General features: G+C 37.3%; 1 protein-coding gene across 1 annotated transcript in view; it reads right to left on the bottom strand.

Annotated features, from left to right (window-relative positions):
* Nucleotides 1–17210, bottom strand: part of LOC114050326 (DNA topoisomerase 2-binding protein 1-like) — a 44496-nt gene that overhangs the window by 5280 nt on the left and 22006 nt on the right. The window contains 6 exon segments of the mRNA XM_027871933.1: nt 2098–2273; nt 3227–3543; nt 8153–8385; nt 8568–8737; nt 11880–12049; nt 12452–12628. Coding sequence (XP_027727734.1) covers nt 2098–2273; nt 3227–3543; nt 8153–8385; nt 8568–8737; nt 11880–12049; nt 12452–12628 — 1243 coding nt within the window.

Genomic DNA, 17210 nt, shown 5'->3' with positions numbered 1-17210 from the left:
TAAAAACCTGGATGTAAGTCCCAATGCTATCACAGACTACACCTGCACAACCATGGTCAAATCATCCCTGTGCCTTGTTTTCTTTATCTCTAAAATGTCAACGCTATCTGCTTTTGAGAAGCTTTTCTTCCATAAAGCAATTATTAATTCTTTTTTTTTTGTTTTCCACATCATTTTCATTTCCAAACACATTCCTGCTCCCTCTCTTATCCAGCTAGCAAGGCCTTGTAAGGAAGACAGAAGAAGATGAGGGGAAAAAAAGCAGTTCAGCAAAACTCTCATGTCACCAGAATCCCACAGTATATAATAACATTCTACACTCTGAGTTCCCCAATTCTGCAAAGAAGTAAGGGAGCTGCATGTTTTCATCTCTCTCCTGGAGTAGAGCTGAAGCCATTCTAACCTGCAAAGCTTTCATTTTCTTTCTTTCTTTTAAGGCTGCAGTCATTGTGGGGACACTGTTTTCCTGGTTCTGCTTCCTTCATCTCTGCATTACTTTCCATAAATCTTCCCAAGATATTGACATTTTACTGGGGAAAGGGCAGAGAGTGGCAGACAGGGAAAGGACACAGGTAAGTAAAAAACACTGTAGGGACAGACAAGAGAGGCAAAGGAGAGATCTAGACAAAGCTTAATAAGATGAAGAGTGGGTGGGAGAAATCAGGGAAGGACACCTAGAGGAAGGGAGCGGAGCTGAATACTGAAGAAAAACCCTCAAGGATGGAGGTAAGAAAGGACTGCAAGTAAGGCACAGGGATCACCTGGGCTGGAATGCACTGTGGCAGAATGGTAGAATGGCAGATCCAGCTGGGGAGAAGATAGGAATGTGTAAAAGAGAGTGTTAGGACCTAAGGCTACAAAAGGAAGCTTGCAAGCTGAATAAGAAGCACCTTAAATGCCAGGCTAAGGATCTTGTATTTTATACTACAGAGGGAATTGGGAGACACTGAAGGTTTCTGAGTCAGTGAGTCACAGGCTCAGAGACATTATTCTTGCAGCTGAGTGAAGAACAGATTGGAAAGAGAAGAGCCTAGAGGCAGGGAGGCTGAATGGGGGCTGTTACAATGGTTCAGGAGAGTAGGTAATCAAGGCCTAAATTTAGGTAGTAGCAATATGACTGGAGCAAAAGAATGAGCAAAAAGCACTTTGGTAGGAGCTGAGGATGTAAATACAAATGTAAGATAGTTTCTGCTCTCAAGAAGCTCCCATTCTAACAAGGGGAGACAAAGTTTTGTTCTAGGGAACCACAAGAATGGTGAATGGAGATATTAACAGGAACTTTGATAGCCTTTCCAGAATTACTGGTACCAGAAGAAAAGGCAGACAGGGGTGGCAAGCCTGCCAACTCAGGACAGCTCTTGCCCCAGACAGGATTTCAAAACTAAGTAGACTCACTGCTCTATAATATAAGAGGGAAGCAGAGTCTCTGGAGGACTGCTCTTGATAGTGCTGCTATAGGTGAAAAGACAGAGTAGAGCAGCAAGGCAAATGCTAAGATTTCTGGGTTTAGATGCAACAGTTGTTTGGATGGAAAACTTGGCAGTTTGGCAAATAACTGATTATGGTGGAGAGAGGAGAGTCAAGTTGTCTTTATAATTTCAAATCTTGGTCTTTGTGAAAAGAGTGGTGCCATCACCAGAAAGAGGGGAGTTTTAGAGATGGTGTGGGTATAGGGAAAGAAATGCTAAGGTCAGTTTTGGATATGTCAATTTTGATACGTCAGAAGACATTCAGGTGGAAATATCCATCAAGCACTGGTCATGTGTTATGCTGGAGGTGAGCAAAGGCTCAAGTTTATTTGACATTGTATATGAGCAATGGATATAAATGATTGTTGATCTGGAGGTTCCATAATCTCTAGTATAAGGATAAGGGATGGAAATATTTCATTGATATCCTCTCTTTCCTTTCATTGATTCATACTACAAGAAGTACATTAACAGCATGTGTGGCCTTCTCAAGTAGTAGACCCTTTAAATCATTAATACACAGACATAAATAGTACAAATATGCAAAGTCGAATTCTATTTTGCATGTTTTTCCAACGAGATAAATCAAAAGAGCACACCAAGTCTATATGCTAATTAGAATACGTACCTTGCTCCAAGCAGGCTTGCTAAGTATACCAAGGAATTTTTCTCTGCTCCAATAAACTGGCTGAAGGAAAGGACACAGTTTTCTAGAGGAGTACCACTTCCTTCCAATACTGGTACTGGAGTGAAAAGTGGATTTGACTCTGGATCAAAAAGGTTTTGTTGTTCAATACAAGTAATCTTACAAGAGAGAAAACAAAAACAGGAATAAGGTATCGAGATTAATGCCAGTACAGTTACATGAGCTTTTGTTTAAATGAGAAGCATTAGTTGTGCATTAGTAAAAATTTGAAATTTAAATTTATTCTCAATATATTTTTATTCTCTGTACCCCTTTCCCTTTTCTTCTATGAAAGAAACAGAATAAGAAATATATTTTTCTTAAGCAGTAAAATGTAATAATAGATAGAGAGCAAATTTTAGAATCAGGACGACCTCAGTTCAAGTCTTACCCCTGACACATACTGCCTGGGGGACCTTGGGCAAGTCACCTGACTTCTCAGTATCTCAAGTAACTCTTGAAGACTGTAAGTTGTAGAGCACATGTTAATCTGCAATAGTAGGAGTTTCCTCATCAGAAGTTTCCTACAGCACTGAAATCACAGTTCTGACAAAAAGTTCCCTCCAGTCTTATGGAATAAAGGGACTGAAGTTAATTCATTAGATGAGACTATTAAAATCCATCAGATTAACCATGATTTTACCATGATTTTGGTCACTGAGCCTTTCTTTAAAATTAAACTTCCCCTTTGGGGTGTATTAAGCTAATCTTTTCCTTCTCTTCTTTCCAATTTAATTGAAAGCTTGAAAAATAACATAGAACAAGTTTTAGGGAAAAACCTATGAGCAAGCAACTATGCAAATACAGGACAGCCTAACGTCACTTATTATTGTTATGCCAGGAATCGTATGGGCCCTTAGATTGCAACCACTTACTTCCCAATTCCAACATCTGCTTTCTTTCTGAATTCTAGTATCTCAATAGCGTGCAGGTCAAACTCTATCTAAAGCAGAACTTTATAGGCAATGATAAATCACCACCTCCAATGTATTCATAGCTATTCTTCAATCATAATTCTCATCCTTGTCTATTTCTAACAATGTTACTTGAAGATACACCAGTTTTCTCTTACCAGCCAAGTATGTGTAACAACTTCTCCTACAGTTGACTCCACTTCACACCCCAGCAAAGGAACCACAACATAGTTGGCAAGAGTTCTACTTTGGAGGGGCAATATTTTTCCAGCATTTTCTTTAATAGCATTGGCAATGAAAGATTCGTCTTCTTCACTAAAACCTACAACAAGGAAATTCTTCTGGCTAAATAAACCTTCAATAATTGTAGGAGTCTCAGGCAGTAAGTTGTGGCCAAAGGAAGACTGATTCTCCATTTGTACAGTAATATGAGAGGGATCATTAAAGACCTCAGTTCCAGACATCTCATCATCATCTGAAAAGAAGGGAAAAATATTTCTCAATGAAAGCAAATTCACATTCCAACTATGTCGAATTTTTGAGCAGAGATAATTTGTTGTTGAAATTACAAAACAAAGCACAATCTTCACATATGCATGGTCTAGAGGGAAACTCTAGTCCCAGAATTATTCTTTTCACTCACTTTCATATATATGGTGAATGCCAGTAATAGTCACTTAAGGAGTGACAGTATCCAAAAGATTTCCAATAGTCCCTAAACCACAGTTAGTTGAAAATTATGAAATTTCAAATCTAGACCATTAGGTCTCCTTATCATTTTAAAAGTGATTTTACATCAGGGTACTAAATACTATGCACTCTCAGAAAGGAAAAGTAAATACTTTTAAATGGTATCTTTGTCAATTATCAGTAACAGTGGAACCACACAACATTTGGACTCAAAGATCCCAGTTCCCCTTCCCTCTGCAAACACATGTATGTATATGAGGAAGAAGACAGAAGGAGCTGGATCAAATCAAGCACACAGAAAAGAAACCTATGATGAAGGTGACGTGATTTTGAAGGAACCAAGGGACTAATTTTGAAGATATCCTAAAGAAGGGAAGATGTTGAACAAATGGGAAAAAAATCACAGTAGTATTACTTTCCAAAACGGCAACAGAGAAGATGAAATGGAGTCCAAACAGAATAGGAACTCTTTATAAATGGTAAGGTTATCTAGATGTTCCTGACTGCTTTTAATATGCTGAACACATCGCATAGCTGAATATTACAAATAACGATATTTAGATTTGGATGGTCCTTAGAAAACATCTAGTTCAACCATCTTCTAAAGCAGAAAACTGAGGCCCAGAGGTTATGTGACTTGCCTAAAATCACACTAATAGAAAGCAGGAGGGCTGTGACTTGAACTCAAGTTCTCTGGCTCCAAATACAGTGTTCTTTTTTACTGTACCACACTTGCTTTTTGGGCTTTGTCAATAAGATCCATGAATAGTCAAAAGAGATCAACAGTCTACACAGGAGAAAAACAACAAACGGATGAAGAATGTTTATTGTTCAGGCTATGGTATACAGCTGGATATGGTCTATTAGTATGCATTTCTTGGACAGATGCTAAAAATGGACAGTGAGCTGGCCTCAGAATCAAACAGAAAGAAGAGGTAAGACTAGAGTATACATATGATAACCTAACACTTTCAACAATTCCAAGATATTTCCCAACACAAAAACCAATGTTTCTAACACTAATAGTCTCCTAGTAATTTCCATATGGTTACAAATCGCGCAATATCATAGCCCCTTTAAGATTCAAAATCACAAGTGATTCAAAGGGCAATAGAGAAATGTAGACTATTAGCAATGACTTTCACATAGGATGTATCATAAAAGATATCATCTGAGAAATGTATGACTGGAAAAGGAGAGATAACAGATGGTTAGCCCAAAACATAAAGTGAAACCTGTGGAATTTAAAAAAAACCACAAATGTTCATTAAAAGCTTTTGTTTTTTTACAGTACTTACATTCCCCACTGAATTCCTTCCAACCCCTACCCAGAGGGCCATCCTCTATTATAATACAGAATAAAAAGGAAGAAAGAAAAAGTTCTATAAAATGAATTAATAAACCAAAAAAGTCTGCCATCAAATATCGTATTCTGATGGCTCCTCCAATTGTGTAAAGAAGCAGTGGAAACTATTTTTTCTTATCTCTCCTAATATTTAGGGCTAAACTTGTTTGGTCATTATAATTTTACAGCATTCAATTCCAACACTGATAATTCTCATCCTTAGCTATCTTTGCCAATTTGTTATATTGGCATGAAATATTAAAAAATCTAGATAAAAGTCTTGAAAAAATTAGGGAGATTTACTGTAGAAGATTTATAGGAGAAGATGGATAGCAATTCACATGGATGGGATATACTCTGCACTGCCTACTTAAGGAGATTACAAGTACATCACTATTGCAGTACATATGTATATGTAAAGAATTTAACAGGGTGATGGCTTCATAAATGTAAGTGGTAAAAAAACAAACAAACAAATTATCTATTCCTTCAACATGGCATGTAGAGAAAGAACAAGCCTTGGAATCAAGAGGAGCTGGGTTCAAGTCCCACCTCTGAATCTTATTGGATGTGTGACCCTGCACAAGTGAATTAACTTCAGTAAGAACAGTTGGTGGAGGAAGTTTCCTCAATAGGAGCTCTCTATACCAATGATCACAGGTCTGAACCACAAAGAAAATAAACTGCAGTACTGCTGAAATTCCTCCTTGTTTCACAATGAGGCTGCAATCTCTAGACATAGTAATCGACGCAAGTAACAGCGTCCAGGATTCCCAAAAGGCTCACTCTTCAGAGTAAGGTTGAGTTGGAAAATGGTTAACTGGACCAATGGGGTAAATGACCATAGACTATGTATCTTATAAAATAAGGATATATTCTCCAAATTACACTTAGCAACAAAGAAGAACAAAAGTATCAAATTCCTAAATAAATCACAATATCCATAAAAGCAACAAGTTACTGTAGGAACTGTAGGAAGTAAAACATTTTAAAGAGATTTCTAGTTAGCCTGCAAGCTCCTCAAACAGGCACCACTCTTCTTTCATAACCTTAACAGGATTTAGCACACTTCTGTGACAGAGAAGGTACTTAAACATTTATCAATTATACTCCATCTTTAAAATATGGCCTTCAAACTTCCCTAATGAGTAATAATTATCATTTCCCTCTCTGTGAGGATGGCTCCCAAATCTGTATCTCCAGATCCAGTCTCTAGCTTGACCCCTCAATCCCACATGAACTAATTTGCCCAATGGACATCCTCTCAAAGTGGATGTCCTTGAGGCATCTCCAATTCAATGTGTCCAACACAGAACTCATCACTTTCCCCAAACCCTGTTTCTGTTGAGGGTATCACTGCCCTTCCAATCATCCAGGTTTGCAAGCCTGGAGTCAGCCTCAGCTGGATCCACCCTCAATTCCACATATCTAATCAGGCCAAATCTTGTCATTTCCACTTCCACCACATCTCTTGTATCCACCCCCTTCTCTTTACTCATAGCCACCACCTGAATGAATGCAGAACTGCATCTTACATGCTTATTTTAAGTACTGTGCTAAATGATGGGGAGGCAAATACAAAAGTCAGACAGTCCCTGCTCTCAGGGAACTTACATTTTAGTCAAGAGAGACAAAACGAAAGATATAGGGGGACAGGGCCCAGGAAAAGGAGTTTTTTTCCTCAAGTCTCTCTCAGCTCAAATTCATGCTCTACATGGCTGTGTGCCAAAAAACGGGGCTGCTTTTTTATGACTTTGGCAGCACAGATCAGACCGTGCCACCACCCTACTCAATAAATTTCAGTGACTCCCTATTGCCTCTAGGATCAGCTACAAAACTCCTGTTTGGCGTTTAAAGCCCTTTCCAAGCTGGCCTCATTCTCCCTCCTCTGGTCTTATGACCCATTCCTTCCCCCCATGTATTCTATGATCCAGCCAAACTAGCCTTCTTGTGTTTCTCACATATAATGCTCCACCTCTACCTCCATGGCTATGTACCGACTATCCCGTTTCCTAGAAGACTTAGGCTAAGTGACACCTTCTGCATGAGACCACAACTGTTTCCCCACATGGTTATTTTTATCTGCTTTGTGTACACCTATACATATGCACGGTGTCTTCCTCTTCCTTCAGAATCTAAGCTTCTGGACAGTGGGTCTTGTTTAGCTTTTGTCTTTTTATCCCTAGCACTTGACACATAGCACATGCCTTAAAAATTCTTGTTGAATGTAGGAGTTTGTCTTGCTTGACTATATACATATTTGTTACAAAGTTTTTGTTTAATTGGGAGGAAGTAGGAGGGAAAGAGAAAAGTAATTTTAAAAAATACTTGCTGATTATTTGGGGATTCAGAGGGATGGTGAGTTCACCAACTGGACTATTTACTGACAGGACTTTCGTTTGTCTGTTGTTTTTTCTTTTTAGGCAATTGGGGTTAAGTGACTTGCCCAGGGTCACACAGCTGGTAAGTGTCAAGTGTTTGGTCTGAGGCCGGATTTAAACTCAGGTCCTCCTGACTTCAGGGCTGGTGCTCTATCCACTGCACCACCTAGCTGCCCCCTTGCCAGAACTTTCAAGAAGCAATTGTAGTCACAATTAGAAACCTATGCAATAATGGCTGCTTATTGTAGTGACCAGCATTCTTAAGTCTTCAAAAGCTGTTTAAAAAAACCCAATATAAAAGCATCTTTCAGTTTAGAAACCAAAATAATAACCTACATCACCTAAAGGTTTAATCTTACACTAAAATATACTGAGATGCAAGCAAAATTTACTGGATAGAGTATTGATGGAGCTGGGAATGAGATTTGGATTTTAGTTGCAGCTTAGCTATCAAGGAGGTAACTTAAAAAAAACCAACTCTTAGTGTCCAAGTTTCACAATTTGCAAAGGAGAAGATAAAAACATCTGCCTCTATCTCACAGGGATATTTTAAAGACAAATAAGCTAAATGAAAGTAAAAGCTAATATATCAAAACATAACTTTGGAGGCAGTTTTAAGAAAAAGTCAGTTTTTCTCAAAAAAAAAATCTGATTTAAATAGTTCTTACCTACTATCATGTCATCACTGTCATTTTGAGAGAGTAAGTCTTCATCAGCTTGCTGATGCTTTTCAGCATCTGCAAATTCTATCTCAGAAAAACTGTTATTCCTTTTCATTCCTGGTTGTTCTGATACAGACATCTCTACCGGCTGGTAATTCAATTGGCTGTATTGCTCCTCAGAAAGTAGATAACCTTTACTAAAACACTCCAGCAACCATTTTGCTCCCATTACATGAGGCCTATGAAAACAGTAATACAGTCATGACATATTAGTTTGGGGCATGAGGACCATTCTTTGCTTACGTGCCTCTTTTACAGAGTTTCTACATAGTAAAGCTCTCCTTCATAGTCACTTTTATAATTTATAAGACAAGAAAAATCACTACTATGGAAACTACTTTAAAACAAAAATGGTTAGAACCTGTGTGTTGATTTAGTCCAAAACTGTTTTAACTCATCATCATAATCTCCAACAATAACATGGGTCACATCATCATTGAGCTGATTAAAACAAATTCCACCACCACAATTAATAAGTCTTCTCAGTTTATCTTGATCTAACTTTCTGTCACGAAACCCACAAAGGTATATCTGCAAAGAAAGAACAGAAAAATACTTGCTTTAGACTAAAGTACATTGTAAATTCATTATATAACTTGCCAACAACCTACCAAATATGTGTCACATTATGACCACATCCTTGCTTTTGAACTGGAAAAACCAATGCAATCCTCAGCAATGCAAGGATCTAAGACATCTCCAAAGGCCTCATGATAGAAAATACTATCCACATTCAAAGAAAGAACTATGGAGTTTGAATGCAGAGGGAAGCATACTATTTGCTATTTTTTTTTCTGTTTTGTTTTGTTTTCTCTTTCTTGTGGTTCCTCCTACTGGTTTTAATTCCTCCTTACAACATCACTAATGTGAAAATATGTTTACTAGGAATGTATAAGTATAGCCTATATCGGATTGCATGCCATCTTGGGGAGGGAAGGGGAGAAAAATTTAAAACTCAAAAGTTTATGGAAGTGATTGTTGATAAATCAAAATAAATTAATAAAAAAGACAAAAAAACCCAATGCAATCACAATGTAAGATACTCCAAGTTTGACCCACAGTATGACATGAAAATAGCTTACATTTATATAAAACTTTAAGGTATACAAAGCATTTTCCTCATAGTAACTCTGTGGGGAAAGTTTGCATAATGCCTAATATCCTCACTTTATAGTTGAAGAAACAGGAGGTTAAGTATCTTGTGCAGAATGACAAAGTTGTTAAGTGTCAGATCTATTATTCACTCAGGTCTCCTGGTACCCTTTCCACTATGCTAAGCTGCCTCTTAAACCAAAACTATTTGTTGAACTCTCTGGTTCTCTTTGAGAACTTGATGTTCTTGCTAATTTAAAGTTTCACTAGGTCTTTAAAATTCTATCTTTTGTAGCAAAAAAAGAAATGTTCCCCCAGCCCATGCCATGCCCATTCCTTCCTCTTCACTGTTGGTCACATCCTTTGCCTGCAATGCCCACCCCACTTCTCTCGTTAAGCTCATCCTATCCATCTTCTAAGATTCAGCTCAAGTCCCAACTCCTATTTGAGCCGTTTCCCAGAAACACTAGTCTGTGGTGATTTCTTCTTTCTCATACCTTTTGTCTGCCCCACACTACTAAGACCTTTTATATGTTCAACATGTTCACAACGAAATTCATTCTCTGTCCCTGAATTCCACCCCTCTGACTAGCTTCCTTTTCCTATTGAAGGCCCCACTTTTGGAGCCATCTTTGACTCTTTATTCTCCCTCACCTTCATATCCATTAGTTGCCACATCTTGTCAATTCTGCCATCACAACATTTCATTTATTTGTTGTTCTGTCTAGACTGATATGACAACAATCCTGGTCTAGGTCCTTTTATCACAGACTGCCCTTGACTACTTCTACCACCTAATTGGTCTCCTTTCCTCTAGGCCTTGCCCTCTCCTAAACAACATCCACATAGCCAACAAACTGATATTCCTATCTTTTTCGCTCTTTTCAGTCTTTTTCACTCCTCTCCTCAAGAAGCATCAGTGGTTCCCTAATACCTCTAGAACAAAACATAAACTCCCATTTGGTATTTAAAGATGTTTACAACATAGTCCCAAACTAATTTTTCCTGATTGTAATTACTACCCTCCACCCCTAATCTCTAAATGCCTGTTATACTTAATACTACTCATCAAACATCACATTCCCTTCTCTTTTATGCATATCCTCCTCTTCTTAACCTTGGTCTCTTAGAATCCTTACCTTCCTTTCCTCAAGCTTCAGCTCATGATCTTTCGGAGGATTTCCTGACATGCCTACCTGTTAGTGGCCTTCTTGCCTCATCAAAAATTACTTTTTTTTAAATTTAAATTTGCATACATGTTATTTGCCTCCAATGAGCTTCCTGAGGTCAGAGACTTTTTTGTTTATAATTTGTATCTCCAGGACCTAACCCAGTACCCTGCATGTAGCAGTTGTTTAATAAATGCTTGTTGAATGTTGTCCTGTTCTGTAACTGTCTGTTCTATACAATTTGGAACATCAGTAAATAATATTATCAGAGTATCTGGCACAGGGATGGGGAACCTGCGGCCTCGAGGTCACGTGTGGCCTTCTAGGTCAAGTGTGGCCCTTTGACTGGATCCAAACTTCATGGAACAAATCCCCTTAATAAAAAGATTTGTTCTGTAAAACTTGGACTCAGCCAAAAGGTAGCACCTATGGACCTAGAAGGCCACATGTAGCCTCAAGGCTGCAGGTTCCTCACCCTTGTTCTGGCACATAATAGGTCCTTCACAAACCCTTGTTAAGTGACTAATTAAAAGACATTGGTATGCTTTGACAATTCCTTTAAACAAGAATTTCTATCACCTCTCTGTCCCATGGTAAATCATCTTGATTGCTAAAAGTGTAAATTTTCTTTTAACAATTAAGACAAGAGGCACACATTTGCTGGATTTAAGGGACAAGAATAAGTAAATGTGGCATTACATTAAATTCTATATTCTCTATTAATATAGCATAAGAGTCCTGAATATGTACTTGAATAAATTTAAGTACCTTATAATTTCAATCTTGTGCTCATTATAAAATGGAAATGATTACATATGCCCTTTTTATTTCACTGAAGGACATTGAAAATATCAATCAGTTATTATTTATGGTTCTCTTATGTGCAAAACTACATACAATAGCTATGCTAGGCACTAAAGGAGATAAAATATAGCATTAACACACTCTCTTTTCTTAAAGAACTCGGAGTACATTTGGAGAAACAAGGCTAAAAGAAAATTGGAAATAAGGTAAGAGTTAAACAACAATATAAGAAAGCCAAAGGAGTGGTAGAGAAAGTTTCAGAGAAGGGTAATCAAAATGGACTAGAAAGATAGAAAAGATTTCATGAAGGAGTTCAGAATCCAGCTAGGTCTTACATGTAGACAGATTTTGGTTAAGAAAAGAAGAGTTGGAGAAATAGAACATTCCTAGAAGTGGGGACAGAATGAACAAATATGTGGAGACACGAAGATGCAAAAAGTGTAACCTGAGTAATAGTATGCAGACCAATTTGGCTGAAAGGGAAGTTTCATGTAAAAGAGCAGAAGATGAGGTTTAAAGATAAGCAGAACTCATTCTACAGAAGGCCATAATTACAATGCTGAAGAGTACTGAAAATCATTATAGAGTTCATTAGTTTATAGACGTACCCGACAGCCATCTAGTAAATTCACAGGTCCTTGAAATGCGCTGATATCCAGATTTTGTAGATTCTCAAGTAGAGACTCCAAGTTGTTGTTCATAACTGAATTACGTGTAGATTCATTAAAGTAACCTGAATGGATGTTAGAAATGTGATAGACACCTGAAAGAGTATAACCTACATATCAAAATGTAATGAAGACAAGAATTAAAAAATGATGATAAATAAGCCAGGTACTCTATGATTGTTTTCCCTTGATGAACTTTATTTTTCAATTGAAAATAATTTTTATATTTCAAAGATAAGTTTCAGCATTTTTATTGAAAGACAAAACATGAGATAAACAGAACTAAATATGTTAATAAACACAGCTTCCATGTATTATATAAAATGAAATAAAATCCTGAACAATTATGATAAAACATTTATTATATAATCTATAAGTAAAAAAAAGAATAATGATATATCCAATTTTATAATTAAAAAATATCTAGTGCCCCCACTAATAAAGCAACTCTCATTGCTATAAACTAATCAAGACCTAAAAAATGACAACAATTATAACGAGGAACTTACCACTAGCTTCATTGTTTTGGCCCAGAGCAGTTGAAATACATGGCTCACTCTTTGTTTCTAATACAGGCTCTGTCTTGTACATAGCTTCATCTTGACAGAAGCCCTTTTCAATACTGTGATAAAACCACTCAACTGTCACACAGTGTATATTCCATCTTTTAGCATATTCAAATTTCTGACCTACCATGTGCAAAAAGAAAAAAATTATAATTTTATGAATTCTTTTACAAAATTATTTAAATTCTCAAATTGAGGTGAAAAAAATCTGAATTAAATCACAGTATTAGAAAATACTCCACTACAGTGACTATAACTTATAGTGCTCCGTGTTAAAATTGTATCTTTTTTTGTTCCTCCTGACCAACATCTTCACTCCCATTATAGTCAATATTGTAAATCTATAAGTATCCACAACACTGGATATGTTAATGAATTAACTTCAAGGTAGCACAGATAAGTTAGTCTATCCCCCTCAAAACATATAAAAATGAGACCTCAAACTCCTGCCCCCTGAATACTCTTCTATCTCTATCAGATCCATGCTGCTGACTCTTCCCAACTCCAATCCATGGTTACTTGAGAGATATTCTTTTCCTCTCCCCCTCCCCAGTTCACTTCCCTATATTATCTGACTTACATCAAGATTCTGTCCCCTGTTCCCACGCTATTTATTTCTTTATCCCTTTCACCATTTGTCTCTGTACCCTCTATGCCTAATTAAAGCGCGATTGCCACCCACTTTTCCACTACCAATGTCTTTCTTGGTGAGTACCCAAAGATGCAGGCATGTCTCCCTCCATTTCATAATTTCATAGATTATCAATTCATGCTCATCAATAACATCTTTCTCAATAAGTTGTTCAGTCATGTCTGGCTTGTGACTCCATTTAGGGTTTTCTTGGCAAAGATACTGTGGTGGTTTGCCATTTCCTTCTCTAGATCATTTTTACAAATGAGAAAACTAAGGCAAAGAGGGTGAAGTGACTTGCCCAGGGAGACACAGCTAGTAATTGTGTGAAGCCAGATTTGAATTTGGGGAGATGAGCCTTCCAGATTCAGGCCCAGCACTCTTATCCACTGCACCACCTAGCTGACCCCTGTCAATAAGCATACACAGACATATTTCATTGTTAAAACATTATAATGTATACATGTATGCATTTATACATATGAAAAAATGTATATATGTATGTCAAAACACAAATGTAATAAACCCCAGTATTTTAAAAAGCAAAATCATTCTAACATCAAGCTGATTCAAATTACAATCAATTCCACGCATAATTGTTCTTTTCTCCAAGTATTTTAACATGGTGCACTTGATACCATTGCTGCAGAGGAAAACAGGATCAGGTGCAAGAAGTGACCAAATTAGAATTCTGTGTCTGATATTACTGAAAACCAGGAGTTCTTAAATGTCCTATACACCATTAGCAAACTAAATAATCATCGAATTACAATCTTTATATTGTACTCATTTCAGACTTAGCTTTACAAGAATATATATTTACGATTTATAATGATATATGGTCCTGAATGAGCACATCTCTTCCACCAAGGCAGCTCAGCAAACACAAGCAAAGATAATAAAAAGGAAGCACAGCAGAAAGTCCCTCTCTCAAGTCCATTTGTATAGATACTGAAGAACTCAGAAAACAGTTACTGGAATTCCACATACAGGTCTTTATCTCAGTGAGAAGTAGCACAGGGAAAGAAAGAGCATGAGCTCAGAGTCATAAGACATGGGGTGTGGATTCAGTATCTGTGACCCCCCACGACCCCAGGCAAGTCATTTAACTTTTCTGTACCTCAGCTTCCTCATCTCTCAAACTTGGATAAGAATACTTATACTATCTACCTGATAGGACTGCCACAATGAGGAAAAAGCTTTATTAACACCGACACAAAAGTGAGAACCTATTACTCTTTCAGCAAAATACTAGAGAGCCGAAAGTATCTCATCACATTTTTTTCAGATTCTTTGCTATCAGTATCATATCCTCCATGAATTTCCTCTGGTCCCTGGCTTATCATTCTTGGGAAGTACCCATGCATACAAAACAAGTAGCCTACCCAATCATTCAGTGACTGGACTGACTCTTAAAGCAGAACAAGGATTAATTATCCAATTTAGTCAACCAATTTCCAGGAATAACAGAAACTTATTCAACTTAGTCAAAACATTTCATCTATTTGCTTGTGTAGTACATAGAGCAACCTAATTATTACTGTAGCTCTCTTAAAAAATTTTTTTTCACTCTCCAACCCTTCTTTTTCCCAAGTAGTTGGTACGTGTATGAAAAACAGTAACAACAAAAACAGAAACATAAGATTTAGTGAAATATTAAAAATGTACCTCTAATTTAATTTATATAAATATGTAAATTTAATATATAAAAAATGTCCCTTTAATTTAACATGTGGCATGACAACATTCAAGGAAAATTATATGTTTTTGAGCTGTTCCTATGGTAACCGAAAGGCATAAGACCCCTCCTCATAGCCTTTATAATCTGCCCTCAAACCTTTCCCTCCCCCAAAACTGAGAACTAAGAAAAACAAAACCCACTACAAACATGCATAGCGAAGTAAGAAAATTTTTAGACATGCCTTGGCCACGTCTAGATGAAAAAACAACACACACACACACACACACACACACAGAGTTGTCTCGTTCTGCATTGAGTCCTCTTTCTACCAAGATGTGGGTAGCATGCTTCATCATCAGTGCTCTGGAATCTTGATTGGTGATTATGATAATCTGTTTTTAAGTCTTTGACAGCTATTTGTCTTTGCAATATAGTTGTCTTTTGTATGAGTCATCCTCCTGGTTCTGTTCACTGCACTCTTCATCAGCTCTTACAACTCCTCCTGGTTTTCTCTGAAATCATCCCCTTTATAATTTTTTTGTTTCTTTTAATTTCTATGTTTGGAGTTTCTATACAACTTTGGTGTTTTATTAGGAATACTTTGCAGTCTTCTATTTAATTAAAGGTTCTTTTCTGTGGAGGTGTAGAGGAGAGCTACATCTGGTGGACAGAGTGCAGGACTTAAGAGTCAGGAAGATCTGAGTTCAAATTTGACCTCGAGAACCTACTAGCTATGTGACCCTGGGCAATATCACTTAACTTGTTTGCCCCAGTTTCTTCAACTATAAACTGAGGATAAAAATATCACCTGCTTCACAGGGTTATTGTGAGGATCAAATGAAATAACATTCATAAAAGCATTTTGCACAGTGAATTAATGCTTAATCTCTCCCTCTCTCTTCCCCAATACCCCCTCATCCGTAGGATAAATAACTCTTGGCTGTAGACCTAGATCCTTTGCCTTTTAGAATACAGTATTCCAATTTTTCCATTCCTTCATAGTAATGGTACTAATTCTCCTGTGATCCCAACTGTGGCTCCTTGGTACTTAACTTTTTCCTTCTCATTGCTCACAGTAAATTTTCTTTGACCTGGAACCTCTGGCTTTTGGTTCTAATATTCCTGGGAGTTTTCATTTTGGGGTTTCTTTCAGAAGGTGACAAGTGGATTCTCAGTGATCTGTTTCCCAGGTTATTTATTTGTTTTTCTTATGTAATACTTCACATCTTCTCTCATTTTTTTCAGACTTTTGATTTTGTTTTACTATTTCTTGTCATCTCACGGAGTCAGTGGCTTCTTTTTGGCCCATTCTAATTTTTAGAGAGTTTGTTGCTTGGGCAAGGTTTTATATCTCTAAGCTGTACTCCCTTTCCAATAATTTCTTCCATAACTCTTCATTTCTTTTCCATTTTTTTCATCTAGTGCTATCATTTTATTAAAACTTTTCTTAAAAATTCCTTTTAAACTTTCGCTTCAACTCTTCTTGGAATTTTAGTTGAACTTGTACCCAAGTTGAATTTTACTTTGAGGTTTTGCTTGTAGACGTTCTGGAATCATTGTCTTCTTTTCAGATTGACTGGAGCATTCATGGCATCGTAGGGGGATTCTTTTTTTGTTTGCTCATTCTTCCAGCCTACTTCCTGACTTTGGACTTGATGTTAGGGCCAGGCTCTGAGAACCTCTGATGGGAAAGTCTTGGCTGATCTGACTGCTGCTTTCTTGTCATCTAGGTCGTTCAGTGCATTGAGCACTAGGCCTGGAGTCAGGAAGATGAGTTCAAATCTGGTTCTAGACACTTAGCAGCTATGTCGCTTTAGGCAAGTCACTTAAAAAAATGTTTGCCTCCATTTCCTCATCTATAAAACAGGGGTGGATAACAGCACTTACCTTCTAGGGTTGTTGTGAGGATCAAATGGGATAATATTTGTAAAGTGCTTAGTATAGTATCTGACATATACATATATTATATATAATATATATATATAAACATATGTCTGACACACATATATATATAAAATGCTAGGTATCATCAAATTATTGTTGTCATTATTGTTATTCCAGGTACCTGCAAAGCTTTTGGTGCTTCCAAAGTGGTATAATCCAAGACAAAGTTAGATCACTGTTTCCTTGGTCTGAGCTCTACACGTTCCTAACCTGAGTCTGGGTCTGAGCAAGAATAAACTGCTGCTAAGTTCGGGCACTATCAGCCAGATGGAAAGCCCAGCTGGTTCACAGCGACAGTTGTAAGCTTCCCTTTGGTCTGGCATACCTGCTCTTGTTATTCCTCAGCAGGATTCACACTGGGTTAGAAGCTGGAACAAAGATGCTAATCTGCTTCTGGGGTATGAGCTATATATAGCTCAGGGCCCAGGACCAATCCTTACCCTGGACTG

Source organism: Vombatus ursinus, unplaced genomic scaffold, assembly GCF_900497805.2.
Source record: "Vombatus ursinus unplaced genomic scaffold, bare-nosed wombat genome assembly UNPS02014799.1, whole genome shotgun sequence".
Taxonomy (NCBI): domain Eukaryota; kingdom Metazoa; phylum Chordata; class Mammalia; order Diprotodontia; family Vombatidae; genus Vombatus; species Vombatus ursinus.
Note: the sequence above shows the minus strand (reverse complement) of the source record. Positions and strands in the feature narration are given on the sequence as shown.